This window comes from Pungitius pungitius, chromosome 5 (assembly GCF_949316345.1).
Source record: "Pungitius pungitius chromosome 5, fPunPun2.1, whole genome shotgun sequence".
NCBI classification, from domain to species: domain Eukaryota; kingdom Metazoa; phylum Chordata; class Actinopteri; order Perciformes; family Gasterosteidae; genus Pungitius; species Pungitius pungitius.
The window spans coordinates 815521-830660 of NC_084904.1; the positions used below are offsets into that span (position 1 = coordinate 815521).

The 15140-nt window shown below is 41.7% G+C and overlaps 1 protein-coding gene across 2 annotated transcripts in view; it reads left to right on the forward strand.

Moving 5' to 3' along the window:
- LOC119224513 (netrin receptor UNC5C-like) overlaps positions 1 to 15140 on the forward strand; it is a 143835-nt gene extending 128695 nt beyond the window's left edge. For both annotated transcript variants that reach the window (XM_037481522.2, XM_037481523.2), the window contains 9 exons: positions 918 to 1135; positions 1857 to 1992; positions 2466 to 2553; positions 4536 to 4704; positions 6592 to 6825; positions 8178 to 8327; positions 8545 to 8709; positions 10180 to 10358; positions 11871 to 15140. In XM_037481522.2, the coding sequence (XP_037337419.1) occupies positions 918 to 1135; positions 1857 to 1992; positions 2466 to 2553; positions 4536 to 4704; positions 6592 to 6825; positions 8178 to 8327; positions 8545 to 8709; positions 10180 to 10358; positions 11871 to 12036 (1505 nt within the window). In that variant the 3' untranslated portion in view covers positions 12037 to 15140. The remainder of the gene's footprint in view (positions 1 to 917; positions 1136 to 1856; positions 1993 to 2465; positions 2554 to 4535; positions 4705 to 6591; positions 6826 to 8177; positions 8328 to 8544; positions 8710 to 10179; positions 10359 to 11870) is intronic.

The window sequence follows — 15140 nt, forward strand, 5'->3', positions numbered from 1 at the left end:
GTTGATGGTGGTGGTAGGGGTGAGAATCAGGGATTTTAAAATTAGAATGAATGGGCTCTTGGAGGGATTGACAGGGTTTCATACTCGCCCCCCCACAAGAACACATCTTGTATTATTCTCAGTGACTCCTCTGATTCTAATTCCAATTAAATCTTGCACATTTGTTTTTTTCTTCAAAGGGAGAAAGTTGCTTACTGCCCTTGGTTTAGACAGATTTAAACAGTATTAACTGCATAGGGTTGTGGCACGAAAAAAAGCGTCAAAAGTTGCGTAAATGTACGTCTCACAGGGTCATAATCACTTGGCAGCAATGTGGCGGACGGACCTGACTAAAAGCAAGTCATTGTTGTTCAAATGTTACTAGTAATTTCACTGCAAGAAATGATTTTTGCTTCTTGATTTAAAAAGGAAAGGGTGTGTTGTTGAGGATTTCCATAAATTCCCATACGCTTCATGTGGTGTGTGTGCGTCTGTTGTTTTCATGTGTGGGCCTGTGTGTGATGTGCTATTAGTATGCAACTAATGTTTGCTTACGTGTTTCTCTAGTGCCCATACTTAACCTTGCAGATGTGTTTTATTTATGAGGGGGCTCTTATACGTGCGTGCGTGCGTGTGTGCGTGTGGTGAAAGGTTTCTCCAGAATATAAGTATTAACAGTTTCCATTGCCCTCTGCTAAATTTGCACATTAGGTTTTTTTTAGTCAGATTTTATTTAAAAAAAATAAACAGTTACTTCTTTGCTTCATGACTACATGGAGCAATACTCTTCTGTTATCACACAGTGTGGTTCAATTTTTTATATGCATCTAAATATTATATATATGTTTATAATTATTTTTTCATAACTAAACAATATTTGTAAAAACCCGACAACTGCATGTTGTATTCATTCATATTTCCGGCCCTGTATCTTCCAGCCGATCTGCTGACGGCGCCTCCTGACCTGACAAATGCAGCCGCCATGTACCGCGGTCCGGTCTACGCCCTCCACGATGTTTCAGATAAAATCCCAATGACCAACTCCCCTCTCCTGGACCCACTGCCCAACCTAAAGATCAAAGTGTACAACTCATCTGGTTTGGTCACGCCGCAGGACGACCTCGGAGGAGACTTCACATCCAAGCTCTCTCCTAAGGTGAAATAGTGATCCAACGTCAGTGTTCACGTCTCGTTTGAATGAAGGAGACTGAGTGCCCCTAAAGAAAGGTGCAGTGATGTGAGCTTTACAATTATGAACATCTTCATGTTGGCGTTTTTTCACTGTGGACTTTTGGACCTTCTGACCGTTCATTTTCAAGATCTTCTCTGCTTTTTTTCTGCCGTTTGTCTTTAACACACTGAACCCCCGCTTTTGTCATCTTTGTGTGACGTGGAGCGAACCACTGAATGTCGAGTCCTTATTTCACGTCTCACCGTCGACATTTTGAAAGAGAAAGTCAAAGTAGGTCATGTTTTACCACCTAGCCGGAGGTGGTTTGATGGGTTTACTGTAAATCCGCCCAGTTTTCATGGCCTGCCAGCCCAATGGCAGCGCTCCCAGGCGCGTGTGTTTCACTGGTAACCAAGAACACACAAATGAGCCTTGATTAAAGCACTAGACTTGAAGCGGAAAAGAGGGCATTAACACTGAAACTTTAGCATTCATCTTCTTTCTTTGTTCATCCGTAAGTCTCCACAAAAAGCATTTCACATGCTGATTATCATCACGTCATAGAGCATATCGCTGATAGAGCATTCATGGCAATAGAATTCCAATGAACAGACAAACCATTTGATGCTTTGCTGGTCGTCCAGTCTCTGCTGAGCAGCTTCACGCCCAGTTCTGTCTTTCACGTCGTGCACCTTTTGACTCTCAGGTGACTCAGTCTCTGTTGGATAACAGCGACACCATGAACCTCCGCAACCAGAGCTTGGCCCGAACGCGAGACCCTTCTTGCACCGCTCACGGATCCTTCAACAACCAGGGAGGACACCTCATTGTACCCAACTCTGGTGAAGTTCTGCTCTGATTTAGCACTTTATCATTAATCTGGTTACTGTTTAATGGCGATGCCAGGAGCAGTGTGTTGAGACGTAGGACACAAGGCAAATGTTAATAGTAATAATGACATTAGAGTAATCTGGTTAACAAAGAAGGATTCAAGCTTTGGGTTTATAAATAATACTGCAGTTGCAGTTTTAAAAAAAAGCTTCCGAGTTTTATTGGACTTGTACAAGGATGTGAAAGCAGGAGGTAGAACAAAAGTAATGAGTAATGGAAGCAGCTCACTGAAGCTATCAAACAATGGAGCACAATTCAGTTCTACAACCCAAGTTCTGCATGGGTTGAAAGTGATGATTCAATAATTAATCGTGAAAACGGGTAGCACATCATAATTCAGTTGTGCAACAGAACAAATTAAATTAATCAAATCATCCAGTGATGGAACTCATTATTTTTGTCTCCATCTCCCCGGCGTCTGCAGGTGTGAGTCTGCTGGTTCCAGCGGGCGCTGTTCCTCAGGGAAGGATATATGAGATGTATGTGACTGTGCACAGGAAGGACAGCTTGAGGTACGCTTTTCTCCCTCTCTCTCTTTCACTCACTTTTTTTTTTTATCTCTGTGGCTTTTGTGCTTCTTTGCTCGTTCCTCGTGGTGCGTATGGTTGCGTGGGGAGGCGCTCGCTGTGTGATATTGGCTTAGGATGCACAGCGGTGGATATTTCACTACTATTTATAGCATATATTTCATCAAGGCACACATTGTTGCGATGACTCATTCAGCAGGGTCAGTTAATACCGTGGATTTCCTATAGTAGTGTTATAATTAAAATCGAGAAGATTATAAGGGAAATTCTTCTTGCCCGTGAATTAATTATAAACCACTTAACATGATAATCTTCACCATAATCCACCAAATTTACAGCAATGTTTACTTAATTTTAGAATACATTATTACCCAGGTGTAGAGCTCATAATCCTCATTGTTTTCTCTTTCACGTTGTGCACTGGGATAGATCCCAAAAATCAAACAAGTTGTTTACAGATTAGTGGTTATTTTGTGATTACTCTAATCCGGTTACCTGTGACTGATGTAAAGCTCTCTGTGGAACAAAATATAGCGATTGTCTCTATTCCGGCTGAAAATGTAATTGATTTAAGTTTTGAAAGAAGTGATCAGGAATCAGCTGGCACGATGAAGAGAAAAAGAGATTGTTGAGGGAAATGGTTAAGCTGTCTTTGTACAAAAAGAACTAATATTTTTAAATGCGTCTCTAGCGCCAAACATTTTCTCATTTAGCCTTTTAACTGTGACGATTAGTTCCACCATGAAACTGTGTTATGTGATGCTGTTTGCACTACAACTTGCAATGAATCTTCATAGCATTGGGGGGTATCTCATAAACTGAGGAAATAAAACAAGTGGCGACCCATCAGCTTGTTTTAATACCACAAAATGTAAAGAGAAGAAATGGTCCTTTTAATGGTTCGGGCTCCCGCTGTCCGCTCTCTACAATAACCAAGCTTTAGGATACAGTTCAGTTCAGGCATTCTGGCCCCATGCATCCATTCCAGCTGCTGGCAGATCGATAACGTCAATAATAATTAGCCCCCCTGCAGAGAGCTACAGTAGTTCTGAAAGTCAAACCTCCTCTCTGTCCTCTGTCTTCCTCACTGTCAATAGCTGGTGAGCAAAAATCTCTTTTTCTTTGAATTTGAAGCCCAAATCCTGTGGTTTAACACATTAAGATCAAAGCTCCAGGTGTTCTTCAAATAAGAAAATATCCATAGCCTTCTACATAAATTGGAGTGTCATTTATTAAGGGGTGGCCTCTGCATTTGGTGAAACAAATGGTTCGGTTGTACTGCTTTTATCGCTTACCTTCTACCCATGTGACCCATCACGAGTAAATAATGAACCCCGTCCACTGAATCAATGTTAGAGATCAGTTACCAGTGGGTTAAAGTGGGCCAGAAAATCGTATTTTCCTGTGTGCATTATTTCCCAGTCAAATATGTTCAGCAACATGAGGGATTGTTTAGGATGTGAAAAATGTCTAGACTTCCAGAGAGAAGACTAATAGATATTACATCCAGGAGTTCAAGTACAGGATGATATACTATACAGTTTCTTCATTTACTGGTACTCTTTTGCTGTAGTGAACTTTATACTAGTTAGCAATCGGGTTCCCAATCCTTGAATCCACTGTAAAAAAACCAACCAGAAGAGCTTGTGGTAAGAGCTCATTTATCTGCAGTCTGTGAGCTGTGAACTACTGACTCCAGCTGAGGCTCAACTGAAGCCCCGCTGAGCACCCTCGTCATCCTCTGATTGAATGTTCGTGCTACTCGCCACTGATCTGTTTTATTCTCTGATATTTTCATCTACTAATAGTTGGATCTTACTTTAACATTACTGTCTACCTGGCTCCTGTATTTTGCCATTAATGAAATGAGGAGCCAATACAGCGTCATGCAGTTTGTCTACAGTGCAGCTCTATGGTCACTCTTTTCTAAAGATTCCTCCCACCGGGGTGTCATTTATCTTCTCCAGACCCCCTGTAGAAGACATCCAGACAGTGCTGAGCCCAGTGGTGAGTTGCGGACCTACAGGGGCACTGCTGACCAGACCAGTGATCCTCACCATTCACCACTGTGCTGATAATGTCCAGGAGGACTGGCTCATACAGCTGAAGAACCAACTGGCCATGGGGGAGTGGGAGGTGAGAGCACAGCCGGATCCTTATGTACACCGCGTAGCTAAATATGCACATCTATACATTAAGAATAGCCTGCAACACACATACGCACACGAAGAGAGAGAATGAAAGGGACGTGAATGAAAGGCGAGAGAATCCAGTAAACACAAAGTGCCCACAGGCCAGTGGAGAAGCAGGGGGCTGAAGACTCCTATCAGAAGCAATTTGTTATGCTCCTGCCGTCCTCTCCGTCTGTCATTTCTCTTCTTATGTTTCTATCCCTTCTTTTTTTTTCTACCCTTCTCCCTCCTCCCGAGTCTCAGCATGAAGTCTCTACCTCAGTAATCTCTCTCTGTGTGTGTGTGTGTCTGTCTCCGTGCGTGTGTGTACCCTTGTGTGTGGGTGTGGGTGATAAGGCTGTCTTGCAGCATCGCTGTGTCTACAAGGCCCACATATTCTGTCTTGTGCTGCTTATCAGCGCTTAACACAATGTCTCTGCACAATTAGCCGTGCATAAGATTGTGTGTTTGTGTGTGTGTGTGTGTGTGTGTGTGCGCGTGTGTGAGAGAGAAAGAGAGACAGACAGACAGAGAGGGTTTGGTGCAGAGTGGGTAAAGACGAGAAAAATGAAAAGTGGAATTTCATCAGGAAGTCGATTTGTTTTTCTCTTATTGCAGTAGAACCTCCATTTCCCATCACAAACTTTTCTCCAAAACAGGGAGAGGGAGGTAATTGAATTCCCCTCACATCAGGGGGAAGCTGCTACGGTTGTGGTTACCAGTAATAACAGATTCATACCATATTGCTTTCCTACCTCTTTGTATTGATTTGGCTTTCTCATCTGTAGGAACAAAACTCAATATTTGTATCACACACTGTGGAACAGATCCATGCTGCACACAATTTACATTCACCGACATGTACACACAATTACTCAGTTATGTACACTTGACTAATTGAACATTCTGGAATCCTATGGAATGGAGCTGTACGTTCTCCTGGAAGACGGAGCAATAAAGATTTAATGGGACAGAAATGGAGAAATGATATGAGCAACAGCCTTAGATAATCAGCGTGAGATTGGAGATACATACAAGGGGCTTTATTTAAGTGGACACCTTGATACACTTTAAGAAGTCTTATTATGAAACACGTTTAGTAATAGCAAGAATACAGATATACACAATGTGGTGGATCAATTAGCTTATCTTGTTTTTCCTTAAAATGAATTACTAACAAGAAGAGTCACACACGGTTCAAGTCTTATCAAAAATCCCCCCAAGCCAAAAATAATGAAAACAGAACTTTTTAATTTTTCTGCTAAACAGCAATTTCAGTTAAGGGACACACACAGTCCCCACATCTCTTCACCCGATCAGTAATGGCATTGAATTGACAAATGTCGCTTGATCATAACAGAGAGAACTCATCAGTGAGAAACCACAGCCTGTTTATTAAAGGGCTGTAAGTGGAAATGGCTCCAAATGTGGGTCCAGTTGGGATTCGTCTTCCACACCAAATGTGGCTTAATTCCGCAAATGATGCCAGTATTCAATCATCTCCTGGGCCTCAGTTTGACGTTTATTTGTACATTAACAATGTTTAACATTCTGCAGTTTCTTTCTCAGCACAATAACATGATTTCATTTCCATCACAGTACAGCGTCTGTCGTTTGGACAGGAAATGATTCTTTATTTAGTCCATGTGAAACGTATTGAGCAAATGTTCTACAGCAAGAGGAAATAGATGAATACACAGGCTCACAAATAAGAACCCTGAGTACTAGGAAAGAGGTTTGAAAGGTGGTCCGTCTTGAAAAGTTTTCAACCCGCCGTTGTGAGGCATCACAGACGCAGCATGACACCAAGGAAGTCTAGAAACATGCGTGACTCTGTGTGTGATTCTTTCAGGATGTGGTTGTGGTGGGAGAGGAAAACTTCACCACCCCCTGCTATGTGCAGATGGACTTGGAGGCCTGTCACATCCTAACAGAGACACTTGGGACGTACTGCCTGGTGGGCCAGTCGATCTGCAAGGCGGCCGCTAAGAGGCTCAAACTGGCTGTTTTTGGACCCGTGTCCTGCACAACTTTGGACTATCATATCAGGGTCTATTGTCTGGACGACACACAGGATGCACTCAAGGTAGAGTATGGACACTGCCTTAAATTAACCTATTTGATACATATGATGGATATACTGAATCATTGTAAATATATTTTCGTTGCATAAATGTATATGTATATTGTAATGATACAATATATGATAGCTTGAATAGGAGTAATGATGTAGTTGCAAATAGAGGTTTTAGAGGTTACCTCTAGTTTTCTGGTGCTGAGCTGAGGAGCAGTAAACAAAAGAGGGTCAAGCAAAGTCAGAATAACAACGCTTGCCAATTTAAACCAATTGAAAGCACCTGAGGGACCATGGAAATAAAGCTCAGAGATGAACTTGTTAATGATGGAGACTCTGTGTAGTACAACTGATCGGTTTGCGTCTTCAAGGCGAAGTCTCTGCTGTGTATCCTCTGTGGAGCTGCTGCGTAGGATGATGATGATGGGAGGAAACAATTAATAATGTTAAAAAAGTTATTCTTCCATCAGTAAGTTTGAGTGTTTTTTTGCTTGTTTCTTTAATTCTTTTAACAGTATGTATTGAGTTCATGAGCTGAGCAGGTAGTTAGATGTTAACCCTATGTGTGAATACATCTGTAGGCCACAGACACTCTTTCAGTTCTCTCTTGTTGTGGCCGAACTTGATACATAGAAGTCATTTTGAAAAGTATCCCCACAGGACTCTGTGTGCAATATATTATTAAAACAGCTGCTGCTCAGCAAAGTAAAATATGCTGTTTCCTTTGGTTTAAAAATTGACTAAAGATGACAAGCACAAACCTTTGCATTAAGTAAAGTGAATCAGCTTTTTAACAACTGCACCCGAGTTAGGTAATAGTGGTAGTGTTCTTACGACTAAAAGGGGAGTGCACAAGAAAAGGCTGTGATTGTGGCCTTGTCACAGTACCAGTATTTTAAGTATTTTGTCCGTGATTCTTAAGAGTCTAAAATAACATCATTATTGCTGTGCATATTTTTTTCCGAGCTAATACAATTTATTCAGCTAATCTTCTAAATCGAGCGACGTTATTTTATTTTAAGGTCCAACATTCGAGATGTTATTTCTCAAACATCACAATAGCCTGAGTTAGACTTGTGGTGCATTTTTAATCAATGTTTTTATGGAGCATCTTAATGTATCTCCACCGCTGAGTGTAGTTAGCAGAGCTAAGCTTTCAGGGAATACAATTAAGGAGCTCTGTGCCCTGCATCTTCAAGTGTTTCATGGAGCTGTGTGCTTGACGGGAACATTCAGCGCCGTCTGCAGTTATTAAGCAAGATGAAAAGGGCTTTCTGCAATCTGTATTGCTGTTTAAAAAAATGTTCAGTTGCAAAGTGGAAAGATGTTAAGTCGGTATTGTGGGGGTTTTTTCTCTGGCGTAGGAGGTTCTTCAGATGGAGACCCAGATGGGGGGGAAACTTCTAGATGAGCCAAAGACCCTGGACTTTAAAGACAGCACACACAATCTAAGACTTTCAATCCACGATGTGCCGCACACTCAGTGGAAGAGCAAACTCATTGCGAAATATCAGGTGAGAGGGATCTGCACACACTCCAAGGTACCTGTGTAACACCTTACCTATTGTGCCTTTTTGCTGGGACCAGTGTGACTTTTATTTCATGTTTTGATGATGCAAAGTTCTTCTGATCTGTTAACAATCGGATTTATCAACCCAACAGGAATTGTTCCTGTCTAAAATTGCATTTGCGTTACAAAACCAATGCGTGTGATATTCCTGCTTCTTTCAGGAGATCCCATTCTACCAGGTGTGGAGCAGCAGTCAGAGAACTCTTCACTGTACCTTCACTCTGGAGAGACTGAGCCTCGCCACCACAGAGATCAGCTGTAAACTGTGTGTGCGGCAGGTGGAGGGGGAAGGACAGATCTTTCAGCTCAGCAACACGTTAGAAGAGGTACAGTCGTAACAGAGAGATCGACAGGCTGTTTATTGGCTGCGTAGACAACAACAAAACTGCAGAAAACAACTCCGACCCTCCCTGGCCCCCGGGCAGCCTGAGGGGATCAGAAATAAACAGTAAAAAAAGGATGAACACCATCACAAAACAGAGAAACTTCTAACTCCTGAGTTTGAGTCCATCTGTCAGTCAGGGCTCTGTGGTTCTGTGACTCTGGTGAATCATTCATACTGAGGCTGGAGGTCACATAGCATGAGTGGAATAACTCTTCTTTGATTTTGCCAGTCCATGTGACCACAAAGTCACTGTGTGTGTGTGTGTAGGTGTGTGTGTGTGTGTGTGTGTGTGTGTCCGCGTGCGTACACTCTTGGTCAAAGGTCAGTCAGTTCTTTTGGAATGTGCTTTGAATTCAGCCATGGTTTTCATGGGTGACACTTTAGAATATTTTAACCCTTGCTAAACTGGGTGAGATAAGTTTGGACTGCATATGATGGAACAGCTGAAGAAGCAGGATGGCTTTTACATATTGTGTACTTGAAAGGGAAACCATGTAGATCCAGTTCAATGTCAGGACTACAAATTCACACAGTGAGAGAAAGTATTGTCACGTTGCTTTGGACATTCGCTCCACTGCTTACTTCACTACGTCTTACGCCAAAAAAGAATAATTAAAGAACTAAAAAGCCTTCTGTGGCGCAGGGCTTTGTAAGAAATATGCAGTGAAAAAAGAGGCTTCCTTTTGGGCAATTAATGTCACAACAGTGAACATTTAGTGAAGTGATCATAATCCATTTTTACGAGGTCATGCCTACTCTTACAATATTACAATAAGGTGGCGACTACAGTTTGAGCGTCATAGTGAGTCATCCGGAATGTTTTTAGTAAAATGCTGCAAGAGGCTAAACCACTTAGCCAGCAGCGTCCTGCGAGGTGATCAGTAAACCATAGAACGGGTTTAAAGCGTTTATTTCATTAGAGAATCAGAGATCAATCATTCAGTGCCCGGGAAGCAGAGAGTCGACGCAGTAGAAGGTAATCATTCACATCAACAGCAGCAGTTGCCGTTTCCTTTTGCCGTTGCCTCCTTTCAGCCTGGGAGGGGCAGATGAATGGGGTCACGCTTCAGAAAGAGGACCAAAGAGCAGAGAGGGGAAAGCGCCTGGAAGCAGATCTTTAGTATTTAGTTCACTCTTGTATTAATTAGCAGACCACTTGGTAACCGGTCACGCTGAGAGTCAGCTGCACAGAGTCAGCTGGTTTCAACTTATCAGCGTATCACACAGACGCACATTGTCATCCATGTTAGAATTTGTAGAATCTCATCATCTCCCATCTCCAAGTAATATGTACACGTCAATATGAAGTTCACAATAATTCACCATGAGTTAAACTTTGATTTAACTAGTAATTGCCCGCCATTAACCCACCTTTGACCAGTTTATTTTTGTCTTCCCACACATTTTTCAGGAGGTCCAGTGCATAGACACATCCTTGATGGACCCAGCCAGTAACATCACGACCTTAGTGGGACCCAATGCCTTCCGCATTCCTTTATCCATCAGACAGAAGCTGTGTGGCAGTCTGGATGCACCACAGACCAGAGGCAATGACTGGAGGCTGCTGGCACACAAACTCAATCTTGACAGGTGACACACACACACGATCCACAAACACCGTTTGTATCACGCGTCTCCTCTCGGCCTCCTTCGTGCACTTTGCTTAGTTGTGAACGTCATATAACCAGATAGACGGATGAAGTGGCAGCTCTTCAAGGCGTCCTGTCTCATCTCTCCAGCTGAAATGTTACCTTTTTTTTCCATTTCATTATGCCAGAAAAGATCAAAAATACATAATTATAGTGGCGAAATAGCTAAATCAAAATTTAATTTAATTTAGAGGACAGCTGCTCTCAACAAAAGTGCACAACACATCTGCACACTCAATTTCAAAACACATTATGTAAATCCCCGTAAACTCCCATGCACCTAAATATTAAAGATGGATAATGTCCATTTGCATCAAACTCATTTGTCAAACGCTACTCAGAAGATAATAGTGCTCAAGTGCACATCTCTTTCCCCACAGGCAGCTAGTGATGTGGTGGTATTTGTAATAGATGCACAGCTAACCAACGTGTTGTTCACTACCACGGTTTAAGGGGAGCATGACGACATCTTTTATCCTCTCTGCTCATGTAACTGTATCTGGCACAGCTTCGTGTAGATTTGTAACAGTGGAATCTGAGCTGTAAGAACTATTTTTGAATATTTTAGCGCACCGTACTGATAATTACAAAACAAAATGATGGAAACCTACACACCCTGTGACAGACAGATAAAACGATGGATCCCAGCCATGGAGTTCACTCAACAGTGGGATACACCTCATCACATACTGCAGGCAGATGGAGGCTGAGACTGAAGGAAAAAGGAAGGAAACAAAGTAATGAAGAAAGTTATGAAGATAGCTTATTGGATATTTGAGAGGAAGAAGAAACAGACATCTAGTCACCACCAGAATGTGCCCACAGTACAATCAGAGGATTTACAGAGGAACAGAGAGTCTCCTTTTTATCCACAAAGGACTCAAATCTGATGGCTTTTTCACTTTAAGGCAGCATTGAGATCTTTGTCACAGATGGCTCAGCCTGTGACTTTCCACCGATGTGTACTTGCCTCTCAGCAGCTTTAGAATGTACTGTTCCTATGACGACTCGTCTCCCCGTGGACTCGTTGACACGTCGGCGTCTATTTAGTATCAACTTCTTGTTTACATTTTTTTAATTGAACATATATGACGTGCTTTGCTCAACTTTTTCTTTATATTTAGTTGTTTTACTGTGTGCAAGGACCATATTAGGTGCTTGGCACAGACCTTTAGATTCTAATCACTTAAACCAGCAGGTGACTTCAACAATGATCATTTCATCTCTGTAGAAATGGTTCACTTCTCATTTATCACAGTAGTTTAGTTTCTACTATATTTAAAACGTGTCTATATATATATATAAATAGATATTTGTTCCGTTCACATTTGCATTCAATGAACTTCTTCTGAATGATTTATATATGATTTAATATACTTGGCCGTGGTATAACGTTGTTTCACATCTGGACCCGGATGCCTATCGATCCCTCTGCTCTCCTCGATGTCACCAGGTACCTGAACTACTTTGCCACCAAGTCCAGTCCGACGGGTGTGATCTTGGATCTGTGGGAGGCTCAGCACTTTCCGGATGGAGACCTGAATGAACTGGCCGCCGTGCTGGAAGAGATGGGTCGCCACGACGGTAGCCTCGCCGCCATGACGACGGAACACTTCTGAAGCTCCGCGGCCGCCGCGAAAAACGACAGAGACGACGACGACTACGAAGCCAATTCTCTACAGCGCAGGAATGAATTAGACGTGAGCAAAAGAAAGCGGGCGTACAGCACGGCGATCATGCCTGCGTGGTGACAGGCGGTGGACGCTCCAGCTGATCACTAGAAACTATGTGTGTATCTTTGTGTGTTTACTAGAGCAGACAAAACCCCCACAAAACCCCCAGAACACAAACACAGTCCATCAGGAACAGACTAAACATACACACCGCTGGTGAAATACCAGGTGTTTTCTCGTTGTTACCTCGTGAAAAAGAAGCAGAGAAAGGACGCAGCGGGGGAACTGACCTTGAAAACCTTTATACGTAGGAATCATAAAGAAAGGAGAAGCTAAACTGATTACAAACAAATGGGGGGGAAGTTAGATTGAGGAAAAAGAGGGAGTGAGTCACAGAGCAGACTCTTCAGTAAGACAAGAGTAAACTAAGGGACGGGATAAGCTGATTACAAAAGGGAGGGAGGACATAAACATGAACTGATGGATGATGCAGGAAGCCGCAGGTGATCGTCTGAACGAACACGATGGAAAACAGATGATGAGAAAAGGGGGGAGTCATCCCTCAGTGGTGAGTCTGGGCTCTGCTTGTTTGGCCAGTTCAGTTTTCTTGTCTTTATATCGTTTTCCTACAGAAAGCTCTGTGTATTCTGATTTCCATATGTGAGAACTTTCAATCAAGGATGTTGATGTTTTCACCGTGATGTTTGAATTAGTTTTATATTGAGCGTCGAGTTGCAGATATGAAGCGATGTGGGCGAGAAGTACGAAGTACTAAGGGCATCTGAACTCACGGTCCACTTGCCTTCAACTTGTGCCTCTGATTGTCTTTAAAAAGACCAAATGTGGCAACACTCCTGATGGATTCAAGTTAACACATATTTCCTGTTTTGCATTTTTAGCAGTGTATGATTCGGAAAGCGTTCTAAAACTCTTTAGCGGTTTATTCAGGATTTCACCCACAATAAACAGATGGGAACAGATAGAAACTGCCAGAAAGTCATTCTCATACATAGAATATTTTATGTTTATTTTTTTGGCATCAGCATTTACTAATTTAATTTTGTGTTAGCTGCTGCTCCAGTTGGTGATTTGGATGAGGCTGTAATGCAGACGCAGTGGGGGCGGTTTCCAGCTATGGCGATGACATTTGGTTAATCTCAACCTCCATTCCAGTAACCGGCTTGTTTCTGGTCCGACTCAGAAAATACTAAAAGGAAACAAAAAGGGGGTGAACTAGAAAATAAAACACTAGTATTTTTAAATACAGCGATCTACAAACTACCATGGTATTATGTGATAGTGCGATTAATATCATTCATTACCGTTAAATGTATGTAGTATTCTGATTTTATCCAACATTTTAACGTACTATAATGCCTATGAATATGCATTTCTGACAGTATTTATGTCTTCTATCACCGGATACGAGATGCAGGCCTGGTGTGGTTTAATTTGTGGTCACCATCATGTCTTGATTATGGTCACTAGCACCATCCAGTGGCTTTTGGAGAATAACAGCATTTACATTTTTTTTTTCTTGTCTGAAATGTGTAAATACATTATTATCATGTTCATTCTAATGACCTCTTATTATCATAATAGTGTTTTTCGGTTGTCATTTATGTATTATTTACTTCCTTATTTTTCTTGGCACATTTATCATTTCGTAGGTGTGAACTGTATGTAACGTAGCAGTTAGCTGCCTTTATCTAAAACAATGTTCCGTCAGCGACTCACATTCCAACTCGTGCTGTATTTGTGGAAAAAGTTACATCTCAAAATACCAACTCAAGGAGCCTACTGTATGTAAAATGAAGTGTAACATATTTGTGTTTTGCTGAGCATCTTGTGAGGCAGGGCCGGTCTTCAGATGAACGCGTAGACACAGGTCAAACAGTGTCTTACTCAAAGGTTCAACTCCAACAACCAGCTTGGATGGAGGCCTTATTTTCTGTGACTTTCAGGGCTTTCAGATGGCTGTGGACAGGAATTCTATTCACTACATAGAGGACAAAATTAACTTTCAGTACAAAGGGAGTACGTGTAAAATATAGAAAATCTGGAGTTAGGATTTTCTGCTCCAAACCGCGGAGAGACGCCATATGAAACGGAACGATGGGTGTGTGAGAGACGCTGAGGAGGATATTGTAAAGGCGACAATGTGGACCTCTTTGTGCCGACTATCATCTCGCAGCTGAACTTTGAGACAAAAAATTTGACATTGATTCCCTATAAATATGGACCTAAAAAAACAGGGGACCTATTGTACCTGTGTAGAACCAGACAGGTGATGGAGGCCTCACGGACAGTCTTATTAATGAAATTATAAAAGGTCAGACGACGGAATGGATGTTATGTATGCTGACTATCAAAGGCTGCAACATTAAGTAATCAATTCAGAACTTTTCAGAACAAAAAAATCAACCCAAGGTTCATGACAGTGTCTCATTCCTACAATGTGATCATCAACATCTCTTATTCACTCAAATGCAGAAACAACAATCCAGAAACTGCGAGGAGAGGATTACAAGTTACAGTGTAACCAAAGTGAGATGCGAGTGTTGAATTTAGGAGCAGAAGAGATCAATGTCACATGTCGATGGCAAACGTTAGGCCTCCAGAAGGCGATTCGTCTTGATCTGCAAATGAAGAAAGTATGTAAAAAAATATTTTGTATCCACAATATGTACAGTTGTGTACTGTCAGCTATATTTGGCAAATCTGAGAAGATAAAAAAGAGCAGTACAGTTAGAGACTAGTTTGTATGTTTCTTTCTTTTTTGTAAAAGCAGTGTCTACTATGCAAGCAGTTTATAAGTCTATAACTAGAGCTGTGCTAGTAAGTGCATTTTTATTTTACTATCAGGGGTGATTTGATTTTGTTAGTGTCGGGTGGTGATGGTTCACTTTTGCTAATTTTGGCACGCTTCATTAATCTTGCTCAATCTTGCTTGATGCTCGCCGCTCTATCTCCTCTAACTGTTTTCTGTACAAAGTGTAAGAAAGAATTTTTAAGACAATTAATAAATTATATTTATAAGCAATGCTGAA